Source organism: Haliotis rufescens, unplaced genomic scaffold (assembly GCF_023055435.1).
Source record: "Haliotis rufescens isolate VD_foot unplaced genomic scaffold, xgHalRufe1.0.p SCAF_22, whole genome shotgun sequence".
Taxonomy (NCBI): domain Eukaryota; kingdom Metazoa; phylum Mollusca; class Gastropoda; order Lepetellida; family Haliotidae; genus Haliotis; species Haliotis rufescens.
In genome coordinates, this window is record NW_025963913.1 from 8,715,110 (window position 1) to 8,730,036 (window position 14,927).

At 40.3% G+C, this 14,927-nt stretch overlaps 1 protein-coding gene across 3 annotated transcripts in view; it reads left to right on the top strand.

Moving 5' to 3' along the window:
* Positions 1-14,927, top strand: part of LOC124116973 (phosducin-like protein) — a 127,219-nt gene that overhangs the window by 103,622 nt on the left and 8,670 nt on the right. For all 3 annotated transcript variants that reach the window (XM_046478638.2, XM_046478639.2, XM_048401485.1), the window contains exon 7: positions 14,303-14,427. In XM_046478638.2, the coding sequence (XP_046334594.2) occupies positions 14,303-14,427 (125 nt within the window). The remainder of the gene's footprint in view (positions 1-14,302; positions 14,428-14,927) is intronic.

The window sequence follows — 14,927 nt, forward strand, 5'->3', positions numbered from 1 at the left end:
TTTATACACCGTGGAGCAAAAAAACCGCGAGATCACATTCATCATGTTGGGATTGACTGGTGTGGCTATTTATAGCTACACAATAACTACGCATAAACCATGACCTAGTTAACGTTAGGGTGGGCGGGCAAGTCTTATCAGCCATGTCACACTGACTCACCAGTGGAGATGTTAGGCTGGGCATGCATTTAGACAAATGATACTAGAAGTGTATATTTATCAACATGTAAATTCATACGCTTGGGCCAATCACAAATTTGTGGAAAGAACTGTATGTCGGATTTTTGTGGAATCCACTCCATTGCAATTAGAAAAGGACACATTAATTATTTGTGTTCTGTATGTGGGATTGGGGTCAAATGTAGTTACTGTTTATGTAAGAGTCACGGTGCTGACAAGAAACGGTTTCAAATTATTTATGAGAGGAAAAAGGCTTACCGAAATGAGATAAATAGATATAGATTGGGTAGAATTCAAACCAATTAGACATTAGTTCACATGTATTTATATATCACAATGACTTATGTTGTCAGAGAGCTGAAAGCTTTAGCAAAGCAACGTGGTCTACGTGGATATTCTCGAATGAGAAAAGCTGAATTGGTCGATTTACTCGGTTTGGAATACAACAAACCCCAGACTGTTAGAGAACTCAAAGCTCAAGCAAAAATCAGTGGGCTGAGAGGTTATTCTCCAATGAGAAAAGCTGAATTGCTCGCTTTACTAGATAATAATGATGTTGATAATAAATCAGTTGACGATGTTGATAAAAAAACAACAAGAATTAAAATTTGTACCCACATCCGCTGGCATTGGTAAATATCTAAGAGGTTGAAAGATGGATATTAATTCTAACATGGATGTTAATGATGTTAAGCCCATCATATCCAGTAAAATTAAGGAGGAATTAGATGATTTACATAGTATAAAATACCAGCTCACAATTAAAATGTCATTGAGTAAAAGTAACGCAGACGATAGCACTGAATATACCGAACCATATTTCCATAGCAATCAAGAAGTTATAACCGAATCCGATACTATAAACTCATCATTAGATACATCAATTAAGAGGATACAGGAAACTTTAGAACGTTGGACTAATAGAGGTTCTGGTTGGGGTGTGGATAAAATCGATAGTTTATATTTAGTTATAGCAAATTTTATGCCTTTCAAAGGTGGATCTTATATAGATTAACCCCCGTATTATAAAAAGAAAAAAGCCATAATTAATGTAAAAAATAAATCCGATGACTGTTTAAGAATGATGATAAGATCTGCTTTGTTCCCCGTAGATTCTAAAATTGCAAATAGACCTTCTGGCTATACTCAAAATGATGGACTCAACCTCGATGGTATAGACGAACCTACACCAATCTCACAAATTGATAAGGCGGAAAAGCAAAATAGTTTAGCTATAAATGTTTTGGGACATTCTTCTAAAGGAATTGTTGTACACAGGATAAGCTCTACCCCGGAACATATTCCCAGAATCAATTCATTTCTGATCGAAAAAGATGGAAAATATCATTATACATTGATAAAGAGTTTAAGCAGACTATTATGCGATCAAACAAAACATGCAGGAAAGAAATATTTCTGCGAAAGATGCCTACATGGGTACAGCAGACACGATCTATTAGAAGCGCATAAAGAAGACTGCAGAGGTGTTGGACAGAATGCTATCAGGATTGATATGCCTAAAGAGGGGAACAATATAATAAAATTTGAACATTATTGTAATCAAATGCCAGTACCATACGTAATTTACGCCGACTTCGAAGCACTTATCAAACCTATAGAAAATAATCAAGATAATAATCAAGATAGTAGTTTTACATACAAAACTCAAGAACATATTCGTTGTGGGTTTGGATATATAGTTGTAAGGTATGATGGGAAAACAAACCCGCCCGTGATTTACAGAGGTCCCGATGCAGCGGGAAAGTTCCTAGAATATCTACAAAATGAAGAGAGAATAATCAGGGAAAATTTATCGTGTAAGAAACCCATGTGTATGACGAGGGATAATTGGAGGGCCTATAAGAGGTCAACGAGTTGTCATGTTTGTAATAAACACCTGAATGGGGATTCCGTAAGAGATCATTGTCACGTCACGGGTAATTATCGGGGAGCTGCGCATTATGAGTGTAACTTGAAACTAAAAATGAATTCTCAAACAATACCCATCCCCGTTGTGTTTCATAACCTTAGAGGATACGATTCACATCTCATTATGCAAGCTATCTCAAAGACGACGGCGGTTTAACATGCATTCCTAATAATATGGAAAAATACATATCATTCTCGTTGACTAAAACTATACATTATACGGACAAGGATGGGAAAGCCAGAATAAATTAGTGGAAGGATATGATCCGAGTAAACCCGACACGCATATATTATATCTCGACGCCAACAATTTGTACGGATGGGCTATGAGTCAACCTTTACCCACGGGTGGTTTTGAGTGGGTTGAAGTGAATGATGTGAATAAAGGGTACATACTAGAAGTTGACTTGGAATATCCAAATTCGTTACATAAAGACCATAACAGTTATCCACTAGCTCCCGAAAGATTAATGGTGAATAAAGATTGGATGTCGGAATATCAACACTCCTTGATGGGTAATACTAGGTTAGCTAACGTAGAAAAACTCGTACCAAATTTGATGGATAAGACAAAATATATAGTTCACTACAGAAATCTCCAGTTATATCTATCGTTAGGTATGAAACTAAAGAAAATACACAGAGTTCTAAAGTTTGATCAAAGCCCTTTGATTGAGCCCTATATAAGGCTGAACACAGATTTAAGAAAGATAGCTACCAGCGATTTTGAAAAGAATCTATATAAGCTCATGAATAACTCAGTATTTGGTAAAACTATGGAGAATCTAAGGAAGCGTGTTGATGTTAAATTGGTCAGATCTAATGAGGAAGAAAGACTCAGGAAACTTATAGCCAGTCCGGCTTTTAACAGAAGCAAGATATTCGATAACGACTTAGCCGCGTTGCATATGCAGAAGAGTAATATAAAATTCAACAGACCGGTGTACGTTGGTATGAGTATTCTTGACTTGTCAAAACACTTAATGTATGACTTTTATTACAACGAACTTAAGAAGCAATACGGCGATAGATGCGAGGTGTTATATAACGACACAGATTCTTTGTTGATAGAAATACAAACCGAGGATGTGTATAAAGATATGGCCGAAAAAATAGATATGTACGACACGAGTGATTACCCAAAAGAAAATCCACTGCACAGTGTAGTAAATAAAAAGGTGTTAGGTAAGATGAAGGATGAATGTGCTGGGACCCCTATAGTGGAGTATGTCGGATTAAGACCTAAGATGTATTCTATAAAGAAGTCCGATAATGGAGAGATACGAAAAGCTAAGGGTGTTAAGAAGTACGTGGTAAAAAAGCATATCAAACACGAACAGTATAAAGAATCATTATTCAATGGTAGAACGTTCAAACATGAGATGAACTCTTTAAGAAGTTACAATCATAGGATATATGGATTAAGAATGAACAAGACATCATTATCCCCCTTAGATACAAAGAGATGGATTGATAAGGATGGTGTAACTACCTATGCTTATGGTTACTTAGGGTGGTAATACTGTATCGTCGGGAACTATGAACAACTCTTCTCGTACAAATGCCCTGCCTGGTCCATCTTTAAAATAATAAAGAATGGGCTCTCCTTCTTTCGTAACCAATCAACTAATGTTATATATCTTAAGGGACCAAATCGGATCGGTTGTGCGACGTAGGCCTCCTTCGAGTTGACCGGGCTGGTATAAATATCTTACGCTTACTCTACCCGGAAGTTTTCGTTCTTTGCCTCTCCGCGGTGCTGAACATTCGGAAGTCACGGATTTAATTTTAATCGCATCGGATGGTTTCTTCCCGATTAATCTTGTTACTTCATTATTCAGCGCTGATACAACAGCTGATAATCGTGTCACCCATTCGCTTGATAACAATCGTGCAGATTTCATTTCAATCCCATACTGATAGCCAAACAAACGTTCCGCTAATGTCCGGTTAAATCTTTCGACGATAGCTTGACTCCTGTGGGCCTCTTTTTCACCACGCCTGATTTCGACATTGTACTTTGTTAACAGTTTAGTTACTGATCCCATAAACTCGCGACCAGGATCTACTTGAAATAGCTTAGGCCATTTTAGTGGTCCGCGTTTATATATGCGACTCAGTGCATTAGCTACTTCTGTTGAATCTTTCTAGGTTAATGGCTCAGCCTCCTTGTAGCGACTAGCCACATCCACTACGGTTAAAGCCTATTTATACGTTTTGCGTCTTACCTTATCATGGGGAAGAAACAAGAGGTCAGCCTGATGAACTTCATTCGTTGTAAAAATATCAAACTTCTTCCTTGGTATATAACGCGGTGCTGGTAAGTATATTTGCCACATCGCTTGTTTCTTTAACCAATCCTTGGCCACATCTTTAGATACCTTAGCCGCGGTGGCTAATTTGTTTATTGCTCCTATACATTTCCAATATCCTCGTAGGCTATAGTAAATTTTATCCATTATTAATTAATATTGATGTTTCTTTTAATACGAATCATGACTATCGTTGAATCGCATCATCATTTTTGCATAAAAAAATCCCCCTGTAGTGGTGGTATAGGTATATAAATCTGGCTCCAGTGGAGTTGAAGCAGAATCACCATTACCTATAAAAATTTATATCATAGAAGCATTGATTGGTGGTGGTGAGCTAGAGTCAATTTAGTTTAATCTCATGACTATCGTTAAATCGCATAGTCATTGACACATAAAAAATTCCATCTGTAGTAGCAGTATAGGTATATAAATCTGGCTCCAGTGGAGTTGCGGCAGAATCACCATTACCTATACTACTCACAGTACTTGAATAATGTACCAGCTATCATTTTTCGTCGTACCCAACGCAGGTTCCTATCATCATGCTGCCTCCTCTGCCATCACGCTGCTTTTCAGGTTCATCCTGTCTAATGTCGCGACTAATCTGGACAATGCCTTTGCTACTTTCCAACATTTTCAAGATCGACTTCAATCTCCTCGGTTCAACTTAGATGACACTGGCACTCACGGATTAGCTTCTACCACAGTGGCTCCTGAATTGGATAATGATATTGCTACTCTCTGCCCCAAGTACTCTGTTACTACTTTGTCTGTGGAGGATTGCGATCTTGCCCACTTGGATACTCCCATTCGGCATACAGTCCCGCTTATACCTCAAAAATGTCGGAAAGGGAAGCCAAGTCTTCCAAAGATTTTCCTAGTCCCAAAGAAAGACAACATGAAGCCCCGGATGATCTTTAATGTGAAGATGTTCAATGCACTTCATCGCACTTTCCATGGCAGCCACAATGGAAACCTCCCTTAGTACAGTATCCTTTTGGCTTCACTGCACTATCCTGCAGGCCTACGCCTTTGCTGGATTGCTTCCTCCTGTGACATTCAGTCCACATGAGACTTGAGCTGTCACCTCTAACATTGACTTGCACAGCAATTGAACACTGTCTGCCGTTATGGAGGGATGTTTTTGGAAGTCTGACATTGTCTTCACTTCCCACTATCTGAGTGAGATCTCCATCACCAGCGTTCATGGCTTTCATGAGTATGGTCCCTTTGTCCTGGCCCAGCAGAGATAGACGTTTATTGTCTTTATTAGGGTTCCCAGACTGACTACTCAGTGGAGAGTGAGCTACTTTGTCGTAGAGACTCTGGTATTCAACATCGAAGTTGGCACAAGTCACAGCTGTTTCAGCTGTGTCCCCACCCCTTACCTGCTTTACCACCTCTTCTTTAGGCACTTGATGTCACGGTATTGGATTGATGTTCCTCTTGTGTATGTTGTCGATCGTTCCTCTTCTTGCCTCAGCATGATTCCATCCCTCGACGGAGGGTTAAAAGAGATGCCTAGCCGGCTCGCCCTATTGTCCAGCGGAGACAGTGGTGTTGTCTGTCTTGTAGAACTGATTGCCTGGAGACCCCTCCCAGATTGGTTTTAAGTCGTATGCTGAACAGAGCTCTATTCAAAGATGTTCTTTGTGAAAGCACTTTGCACATGATCTTCCCGGTTTCATGTTGTTACATCCGACTAACATAAGGATCATGTCACCTGCTTTTGTGTTTTTACCCACTCACAAGTTCTTGTCTTTACGACACTAGACAGTGTTATAGTTTCTGTATCACTGTTTAGCACCAGCTTCCTCGTGTATGTGTCACATATGTACTCTTTACAAGCTAGGGTATCTGCCCCCCACCGTCCATCCATTGGATAAATGCATTGTGTGAGATAGGATAAGTTTAATAATTTGTAATTTTTACATTAAATTGTAAATTCATATACTTATCCTATCTCACACGCTATATACCCTCCTGACCATCCCCACATCACAGCTCCTCCAGCCTTTCAGCTCTAAGAAAGAGAATGAAGTGGCAGAGGTAGTCGGGTGATAATAGTCGTGTGAGCTCACAACGCACAGGATTACAGTGCGTGACCCATTTGTTTGGGTGGTGACCATGGTAATGCTGGGATGTGAGAATTGTTTTTAGAAGCTGGAAACTTTGATCAAGCATGTTTCAGAGGATTGAAAGAAGAAGGAAGAAATGCATTGTGTGAGATTGGAGAAATATATAAATATACAATTTAAAGTTTTATTTACTATTTATCATATTTTATCAATAGATTTGATATTTATTAAATATTTCCTACAATGTTATCAAAAACAATTTCTGGGACGCATGTTTTGGCAATGAGTCCGTATTGAACATGTCAAAGAGCAAAATACAGATGATTCAAGCCTATCTGTAAGTAAATTATATAAAGTAAAAAATAAAATCAACCAAAATATATCTACAAGTTGTCAAACTTACATCTGAGTTGTTATTTCTATCTTATTGTGTGTGTAAAGTCAACTGACATCTCAGCGTTTGATGCCTCTACTTTTAGGCTTGGACATGTTTAATGCCAAAATATATGCATAAGAAATCTTTGTCACAGCTAATAACCTAGCATCATACATCCATGAGTTCCATATATTTGATATAAGGCACAATTTCCTGCTTAAAACGTTCAGAATAACACAATTTTACTAAAACCTTTCGTCTAAATCTGAAATTTATCATACACGAATACAGTATCCAATGTTGTAATTTGATTGGTTTCCAAATATAAAAAGCTTCTTAGAAAGGACAGTCGCAACAGGCCCGGAAACTCTGTCTCAACAAAATGTCAGAAGCCTCTGAGACTACTATGCCTCCTGTTACATCCGTCTCTACGTCAGGCTCGCTCTTTACGAAGCCCAACTCTACCCGTCTCCTAGTCAGGGACGATGTCCAACTCCTCAATCGTTGATTAATCACAGGTGCCGATGTCCATCCCCTCTATATCGATTTACACAGCCTCTTCTACTATGATGACGCTGGACGTGGCACTAACCACCTTTAGCTCGTCCCTCCCTCAGACGCACCAGCTATCCACAGCCTGTGGCATTGACGCTTCAGGCGCCTCCGTGATTCCGACATCCAGGCGCCTTACATATATTCGTTTTCCTGGTTTCACTACATGCAGATGTTTCAACAATCCATGCCCAGGTTTTCCAGTGCACCTGCTCCGGCTCCTCCAGCCTCAGTCATACCCACGGTGTCTCTGCAAGCGCCTCTACTAGCATCTTTACAAGCGCCTCTGGAGACACCTAGAGTGGATTTAGGTGGTCCCCCTATGGCCCGCTCAACGGCCTGCTCAACTTCATGTCTTGGCTCTGCGTCTCTGGGCGCCTCATCCCGAAGCAGTGAGATCAGTTTGTCTCGTCCTAGACACCGCTTTGGAGCCACTCTCCATTTAGATGCTCTAGGGATTATCATTCCAACTCCTGATAGCTCTTTCGTCATGGCTTACGAAGGCTCACTATCTGATGTTGACACTCACCTAGGTCTAATCAGGTCGCGGATTGGCTTGCAGATTGCCTGGCTTCTGTAGCCCCATCACCGGGTTCAGGTGTATATAAGAAGTATACAGTCTCGTCCAACCCTACATAAGTCCCACCAGATCCTATGATTAAGGACATGATCTCTGTGTTGGTCGAGGACTTCACCAAGCTCTCACTTATACCATCCTTCAAGTCACCCAAGTATAGTAAAGAGGATTTCCCTATACACGCACTAGACCTCGCAGATCATGCTCACTCACTTGATGAGGACCTTCACTGCATGACAGTACATGAAACCGAACTATGGCGCTCCCTCAAACCTCTGTCATGGCATTCCACCTCCAGAGCTGTAATACAAGATCTCTTTGAGGATAACCCCAGCCATCTTGACCACCTTACTGCTGTCCTGGCCTATCTACAGCGCTGAATAGAACACATGAGGGCTCATATCCATGCAGCACTCGTTGAGTTCACCAACACACGTCGACTCGGCTTCGCCACCCACTACTTGTGAGATGTTGCCCTAGAAGATGCGGAAGGCGTACACAGCTTTGGCTCTTTGGTGGTTTCCCAGCAGGTCCCCCCACGGGATGCCACTAATGTTTCCACATGTCTAGAGCTGGCCTTTCGACTTCTGTGGTGCGTGTCACCCCAGGTTAGAAAGCTACGTGCTACATGCATTAGACTCGGTACGCCAGTTCTAGACTTTATTTTCATTTAACTTCTATGACTGTCGATAAAATTGTCACTCGATGCTGGACATCGCTATTGCTGATTGGTTTGAGTTTGGAGAATTTCATTGAAGATCACATCTGAAGGTATACCCTCCACCGTACCATCAGATAAAGATGCATTTAGTTAATGCAGGATAAGTTAAAAAATCAAGTAAAATCCTAGATAATTTTTATATTTGTATACTTATCCTGCATATCTGCATCTAAAGTGGCCTACCCATCGTAGAGCTGCCTCTTCAGGATGTCTTCAGAAGCTGTGTGTTCAGCAGTAATGTGCCAATCAGTGACATCACCTCTTCCGTGGTCACAACGGAGCTGTGTGATAGGGTTAGCCACTCAACCAGTTGGAACAACTTCTTCTTCAGCAAGACCTCTCACAGCTCTTTCTCTCTGTCAAGAACAAGCAGTAAACAGCAAGTAATACATATTAGGATCCACGAAAAATTCAGACACAAAATATTAGTTGTTTCAGTTATAGCTTTTTTAGATAGATCCTAGCCTAAGGTAACAAGAACACATCTCCCAAACATACTATACTTTTCAAAAAGAGAAACTTGACACCATCTTTTAAAATTTAAGATAAAAACAATATTTGAAAATAGGACACAGAAACCATAATTGAAACACCGTTTGAGGGTCAATGTACACAATGTTCAAAACATTAATCATGTCGCACAGACAGACACACATACACAACAGAGTTAATGTCACACGGGAACAGGAAATGTCAGTATCGGTTGTGACCACCATGTGCATCAATTACCGCTTGACACTGACGACCCATAGATGCAGTCAAGTTGTGAATAACACGCTGTGGAATGTGCTGCCATTCATGCTGAAGTGCCACAAGAAGCGTCGGAAGTGTTTGTTGTGGTGGAGTCCTTCTGCGCATGTGTCGATCCAACTCGTCCCACAGATGCTCAATCGGGGACAAATCTGGTGACTGCGCTGGACAAGGTAATGTCTGGATGTTGTTGCGCTGTAGAAAGTCCTGACAAACACGTGCAATATGCGGTCGAGCGTGGAATTGCCCACCGTGAACGTTGAAGTGAGGCAGAATGTAAGGCTGTAGGATCAAGTCTCTGTAACGCACACCTGTCAATGTACCTGCCACATGCACGAGATGCGTCCTACCACCCTGATGAATTCCGGCCCATACCATGACACTCCCGCCGCCAAATGGGACAACCTGCTGCACACAGTTGGGGGTGTAACGTTCATCCTGACATCTGTAGACACGTGTGTGCCCATCAGCATGTGTGAGTAGAAAACTCATCAGTGAACAGTTCATTTCTCCACCTTGTACATGCCCATCTCACCCTCTGTTGACACCAATGCAGACGGTCTGCCAGATTATGTGGGGTCAATACATGACGTCGAACAGGTCTTCGTGCAAAAAGTGGTTTGTGTGGTTGTAGACATTGCTGTGGTAGTGCGTTCTCATAGGTGTCGCAGCCAGATGTATCGATCTCGTGCTGGCGTTGTCACCCTTGGTCTCCCTGACCTTGATCTGTCATCAACTCTGTTGGTGTTGTTGTACCGGGTCAATAATGTAGAGATTGTCTGTTGGGATACGCCAAGGTGCCTGGCAACATTTTGCTGAGTTGCTCCAGCTTGTAATCTGCCAATGGCGTCGTGACGTTGAGCTGTATTCAGTCTTGGCATTCTGTCACCGCGTCTACTGTTGTTTTAAGGTCTGTTTGAACGCCCGTGGATGTGGTTTTTTATACCCCTTTAGCAGGGGTGCATGCATGCATAAATGCAGGATCCTGTGCTGCACGTTTTTTACAGCCGGTTGCGTTTGGATGAATCTGTAAAATTTATCCTCAAACACTACGTTTATGTGGTTTGGATGTGTTTCCGCGAATTATGGAAACATCATCCTTCTGTTTGACTAATTCTAATCATATTTCATTTAATGATTTTGGATATTTTGAGAAAAGTGGTATTACATCTGTCAGGTTTCTTTTTTTGAAGAGTATATATCAATAAGACAAAAGTTATGTTTACATAGTTTTATAGATTGCCTTGAACTAATTTATTTAAGTAAATCTGTCATCACCTACATTAGAATAACATTCAGCAATTACTTCAATTTAGACTCATTAAGGATTAGCCCCATACAAGCTTGTCTATAGTGATACCATAATCTCTTTCCAAGCACCCAGTAAATATGTCAACAAGATTAGTGCCAGTCCAACAGGATTAAGTATTCCCCTCTGTCTAACCATTCATTAACCACAGGGCACACCCCATTGTGTATCAACCAGTCGTATTCCTTTTTATGGTTCTAAGTTTTGTTGAATACATACAGAAGCAAAATGTTAAGCAGACTTTCAGACTCATAAAGTGGGCTCCAGGCCATAAAAAAACAACACAAAATAGCGTTGAAACCTAATACAACAGATAATTAAAAGCGCCAACAATCTACGTAAACTAGGTAAAGACTTAGAAATTGTTTGGATCCCTGCCAACGTTGGAGTGTTTGGCAACGAACACACAGACAAAGCAGACAAATCAGCAGTAAAATTTTAAGAAGTAAGCATCAACCTACCAATATAAAAAAACAAAAATTAAAAGTATCACAAAGGAGAATCTTCCAAAAGTGGCAAAATAACTACCGTATTCAACGTAATAAGCGCCCAGGGCGCTCTCAAAATTAGAAATAGGGGGCTCTTATTAAAAATTTAAAGGATAAATTTTGAGGTTTATGCTGACAGCCTGAAATGTTTATATACGACAGATATATTTTTCCAGAATTTAATTGCCCATAATTAAGGGTGCATATAACACACGAGTGCGTATTATACGCGAATCAATAAGTCTTGTGTACATTGATCAATTGGAAGGGGTGCTAATTGGGATTGTTCACTAGCCAATATATTAGCAAATATCGCTGTGGGCGCTTATTAGAGTGGGGCGCTTATTACATCGAATACAGTATCAGAAATCTGATTGCAAACTAAAACACCTGCTACAAAAGCCACTCAAAAAACCAAAGATCCATCATAAAACCAAAAAAATTGACAGAGTAATAACTAAACTACAAACAGGCCACACTAAGTTAAACTCCCACCTACACCAAATTAAAAAACACCAAACGGGTAAATGCCCCCACTGCAAATTAAAAGAAACGCCTGAACATGAAATACTTTATTGCACACATTACCAGCAACACAGAACAACACTCCAATCCACACTAAATTGTAACAATCAAATGACACTAGCAACGGTACTTAACCCCCTAAATGACTTACAAACCTTTATAGCACTAGGCATATATCTAAGTATATCTAATCCAAACAGGCCTCTGCAGCCGCATTTAAAAAATTACAACAAACCCACCTAGGTTGCCTCACCTTTTAGGACATACCCTTTTCGGCCAAACACTAAATGGCCTAGGGGGCCCGTGCGCGAAATATGCATATGTCAGAAAGCGCACGTTAAATTCCCAATTTAAGTACATAAGTTATGTTATATAAGCAGAAGGGCTATGATGCTCATACCAAGCTGACCTCTCTCCCACAACCCAGAGGGTTGTACCAACTCTCTGTGGCACCCTCAGCTATATTTAAGAAATTGTTCATTGTTAATTGTTCTTTTCTGGAAATATAATTGTGATTAGTCTCCTGTGACTCCGACTCTTTGCTGACTAATTCCCCCAAGGAAACCAGCACGCCATTTGGAAGGTTTTGTACATCAGAACAGAACCATAATAACATTATGAAGTAATGCAGTATAAATATACAAAAATATATAAAATATACTCAACAACAAAAGTTCCTGTGACACCAATATTTTAGTCTATTTTTCAAACAAGTAAACTTGGTTTTCAATATTGCAGTACATGTATGGAATCAAGTCACCAAAACGCAACTGCTACAGAAAAGCATGCATTCCATGCAAAAGTTGACTTTTATGCAAGCCCCATGCATTTCACTACCCAAGAATGAGTATAAAAACGTGCGTTAACGGGATTCCATATGCATTGTTTTGCATCGTGCTGATAACAACCACTCAGTAAAACAACAAAATTACGCAATTATCAAACATTACGAAATGCCACGCCTGTCCGAAAATGAGTGTCTGTGAGCCATTGGTGTGCTTGAAGCAGGATCGAGTCAACGTGATGTTGCAAGACAATTTAATGTCCACAGAAACACCATTTGTTGTTTATGGCAACGTTGGCAACAGACGAATGCAGTCAGAGACCATCCTCGGAGTGGCAGGCCACGTGTAACTAATAATCGACAAGACAACTGGATTCGAACAACACACCTACGAAATCGATTCCAGCCAGCATCAGTGACTGCAGGAAGCATCCCTGGCCTTGGACGAATATCTTCACAAACTGTACATCGTCGCCTCAGATGTGCAGGGATTGCCGCCAGAAGACCCGCCAGACGTCCCATTTTGACAGGAAACCACCGTCAAGCGTGTCTACAGTGGTGCAGACAGTGTCTACGCTGGACGGCCATGCAGTGGGAACAAGTTCTATTCACTGACGAGTCTAGTTTTCACCTCAGCCACAGCGATGGACGGATTCGAGTGTACCGACGTCGAGGTGAACGTTACATCAATCATTGTTTCATCGGTTCGGGGGTGGCAGCTTTATGGTATGGGGTGGGATTACAGCAAGACAGAGGACCCGTTTGATAGTGGTAGAGGGAAATCTCAATGGACAGCGCTACTGCTACGAGATCATCGGCCCTGTTGTTCTACCGTTTTTGCGTCGTCATGGCCCAGGCATTACCTTTCAACATGACAACGCCCGGCCTCATATTGCTCGACTTGTTCAGTATTCTCTTCAACAAAACAACGTGAATGTCATCCCCTGGCCGGCTCGCTCCACTGATTTCACACCAATCGAGCACATCAGGGATGAGAAGGGTTTTTAACATTTTTTAGTTTGTTAATTTCGACCACCAACCCTACAATTTGGAGGAAAAACATCTGCTAAGCAAATGAGCCCTCTTATGCAAGTACAGTCCTTCCTCTTTATAATGCCACTCTTTCCTCCAGCAGAAAATATGTCATTATATCCAGGGAGGTGAAAAACAGACCTAACTGACATGATATATGGAAGATTAAATAAGAACCAAGACACATCCATTCAATCAATGCTATAGTGACCATTGTCAAAAAAAAATTAATTTAAGAGAAAGCTTACTTCAGGTCTCTGTCAAGAAGACATATTATTATGAATAAGTCGACTACGAAGGACTGAATAACAACATAATAGGCATAAACAGGAAAAGGATTATAAATGATGTTGATTATGTCGACAAAATAGTTTTTAAAAATAGTAGAGTTCGAAAGAATATGGATTGACAGATATATACCCAGCCAATGAGTGACTCTCTGACCCCATTATAACCATGGATGAATACCGACATTCAGACCCAAATTTGTAAATGTAATATTAAGACATAGCATAGCAAAAAGAGGTAACCAAGGCTCTGCTAGGGCATGTTTTCGACATCAGTGTATGACATTCAGCACTACTGTTTGTGGTGGGTTGTTTCTCCAGAACTGTGCCTGGTATCTTACTTCCTGGAGAAGGGATAGAATCTGTCAGATCATAACTCTTGTTCATTTGGATTTTCAGGCAGCCAATGGCGTTCCAGCACTCTTGATATACAGAAACAAAGAATTGATAGGAAACTACATCCGACTGTCAGATGAATTTGGAGAGGATTTTTTTGCTTCGGATATAGAGAGCTTTTTGCAAGAGTATGTATCTTAATCATGCAAGGTGGACAAATTTTGTCACATATTTGAATTACAACATATATTTTGTATTACTAGGTCCATTGCCTAAGTGATTCATTCAAAATGTTTTATTGAAGCAATGCAAGAGCTTTTAACAGTATGATTAAAACTTTATATTCAAAACATCAAATTTACTTCATAGAGAATGATCTGCACATTCTAGGAATTGCAGATTATCTATACTCATTGAGTGAGAGATGTAAACCTCAGTGAGGAACATATTCACTCACATGATATACTATAGGAACATATTCACTCACATGATATACTATAGGAACATATTCACTCACATGATATACTATAGGAAAATATTCACTCACATTATATACTATAGGAACATATTCACTCACATCATATACTATAGGAACATATTCACTCACATGATATACTATAGGCACATATTCACTCACATGATATACTATAGGAACATATTCACTCACATGACATACTGTGGGAAAATA